The sequence below is a fragment of the Octopus bimaculoides genome, chromosome 17 (genome assembly GCF_001194135.2).
Source record: "Octopus bimaculoides isolate UCB-OBI-ISO-001 chromosome 17, ASM119413v2, whole genome shotgun sequence".
Lineage (NCBI taxonomy): Eukaryota > Metazoa > Mollusca > Cephalopoda > Octopoda > Octopodidae > Octopus > Octopus bimaculoides.
In genome coordinates, this window is record NC_068997.1 from 53,395,403 (window position 1) to 53,398,089 (window position 2,687).

At 30.1% G+C, this 2,687-nt stretch overlaps 1 protein-coding gene across 1 annotated transcript in view; it reads left to right on the forward strand.

The window, feature by feature from the left end:
• Positions 1-712: 712 nt before the first annotated feature.
• Positions 713-2,687, forward strand: part of LOC106878622 (uncharacterized) — a 59,833-nt gene continuing 57,858 nt past the window's right edge. Inside the window, exon 1 of the mRNA XM_014927899.2 lies at positions 713-2,296. Within this exon, the coding sequence (XP_014783385.1) occupies positions 1,933-2,296 (364 nt within the window). The 5' untranslated portion in view covers positions 713-1,932. The remainder of the gene's footprint in view (positions 2,297-2,687) is intronic.

Consider the following 2,687-nt stretch of genomic DNA (forward strand, 5'->3'; position numbering starts at 1 on the left):
TATATATATATATATATATATATATGTATATATATACACACATAAATGATATATGAGCATATATATATATATATATATTTATATATATATATATATATATAACATAAATACATACATATATGTATATATTGAAAGAGAGAAAGAGAGAGCGCAAGATGAATGAAAAACCACATAGATATTGAAAGAGAAGTAAAGAAAGAGATCTAGTTAGATAGAGAAAGGAAAATAGAGAGAGAGAGAGAGTTGTATAATGCAAGCGAGAAGACGTGTGAGAGTGAGGAAGGTGTGTGTTATATGAAAAGAGAGAGTGTGTTAAGGAGAGATAAAAAGAGAAAAGCCAGAGAAAACCTAACAGAAAGAGAGGGAAATAGAGAGTGTATATGAGAGAGTGAGAATGAGAAGCAGAGAAATGGAGAGATATGAGGGAGAGGGAGAGAGAAAGAGAAAGTGAGAAAGAAAGAGATTGATAGAGAGAAAGGGTGAGAGAGAATTTAGAGTATATAAGAGTGAGTGTGAAATAGAATACTGTAAAGCGCGTAAAATGTAGAGGGAGAGAGAGAGAGGCAGAGACAGAGAATGCAGAGTATGAGAGTCAAAGAGAGTAAGAGTATGAGAGAGAAAGAGAGAGAGAGAGGGAAAGAGATTGACAGTCGACGTGAGCAAATAAACCAATCAGAGGGCAGCAGTGAAAGCGAGTGGGCGTGGCTCCCGGTTGTTTCTTTTTATTTTTCAGTGCTGAGAGAGTGTGTGTGCTCAATGTATACTTAATATATTTTTCTCAGCAAACGAACGTTGCTCTGTTGGTTTTAGTACAAGCTTACAATCAGACGCGTGTGATATAGTTTAGTCGATACACACACACACACACACACATACACACATACACGCATACATATACATACACATATATACAACTATATATATATATATACACATGTATGTATATGTATATGTATATATAATATTGCAAATGTGGCTCTTCGCTCCTTGAGCCTTGCTGTTGCTGCTACTACTACTGCTGCTCAACTTTCACATTTTTTGAAAAAAATTGTATACATTTAGATATATAAATATACACATACATATATAATATATAATATTATATATATATACACACATATATATATACACACACACACACATATATATATATATATATATATATATATATATATATATACCATATCATTCATATATATATATATATATATATATACATATGTATATGAACATACATATAATACATACATAAATATATATCTAGATATATAATTAATTAGGGAAAAAAGTTGATTATTACTATTGTTAATTTTATTAGTAGTGATATTATTATTATTATTATTGTTATTATGAAAACATTTCATATAGATTATCGTCGCCTGTCCTGGGCCACTCGAAGCTGCCAAAAGTATCTATCTTTACAATCAAAACAACAAGTACAGCGGCTACACCAGCGTCAAGAACAACATCAACATGACAACAAATTAAAAACATCTGAATAGGAGAGAAGAAAAAAAAGTAATAATAATAATTATAATTATAATAATTATTATTATTTTTAATACCTATAATCAATCACTTGAAGCACACGGCTACAACTCAAGTAACATCAACAACACCAGTTACACGACCAATAACAACCGCAAAATTTTATAATAATAATAATATTAATAATAATATTACAGTTATATATATAATGTGTGTAAATATATATATAAGTATGTATATTTATTTTAAAAAATCACCACGGAGAAATTAATTAATTTTAATTAATCACATTTACACAAATTTATCAAAACTGATAATCTTAACAAATATATTTATTTTTTACAAATTTCCAAAAAAAAAAAGGAAAAAATTTTTTAATTTATACATACATCCATATATATATATATATTTTACATATATATATATATAAACACACAATCATTTATGTATATATATAATTCAACACCTACTGTTAATACTAATAATAATAATATTGACGTTAAACCCTCCATGATGTTAAATATCACGGGAAGCGTGGAAGGTCTCGACCAAGATGTCACGGGGAAATCTGCTTTTATGGAACTTCAACAACAGCCGATGCCACCCGGAATGGCGCATCCAGCTTACCCGATACGCTCTACGTACCCTACACATCAAAGTCAACATGAAAACGTGTTTTCGACGGCACAGCACACGCGGCCATTTACCTATCCCTTTGCCATGAATACAATGTCAGCTTCAACTTATAACCCGCCGACCCATCCTTTTTCTGTCACCCCTTATCAAACCACATCGCCAACACGTGAAGGTAAGATATTCTTCGGAGATGAAAACAAAACCAACACATACACACATGCACCTATAAACACATACACGCGTTCACACAAGCAGACATACAAAGACACATGTACATGCACAATTTCGTATAAAGTAACAATGAAACACACAAAAAAAAAAAAAGAGAGAAAATATGAAAAAAAATTAACAGAAACATCTACCCCTACCCTTCCAGAATTTACAAAAAAAGATAAAATACATACCTGTATTGATAATGGTTCCCTAAAACCCCACAAAAAATCCCCAAACATAACATATAAGAATATATATATATAAACATGCATTTTTTTATACATATTTGAAATATATGATATGATATGTACACACACATATATATATATATATACATATACATATATATA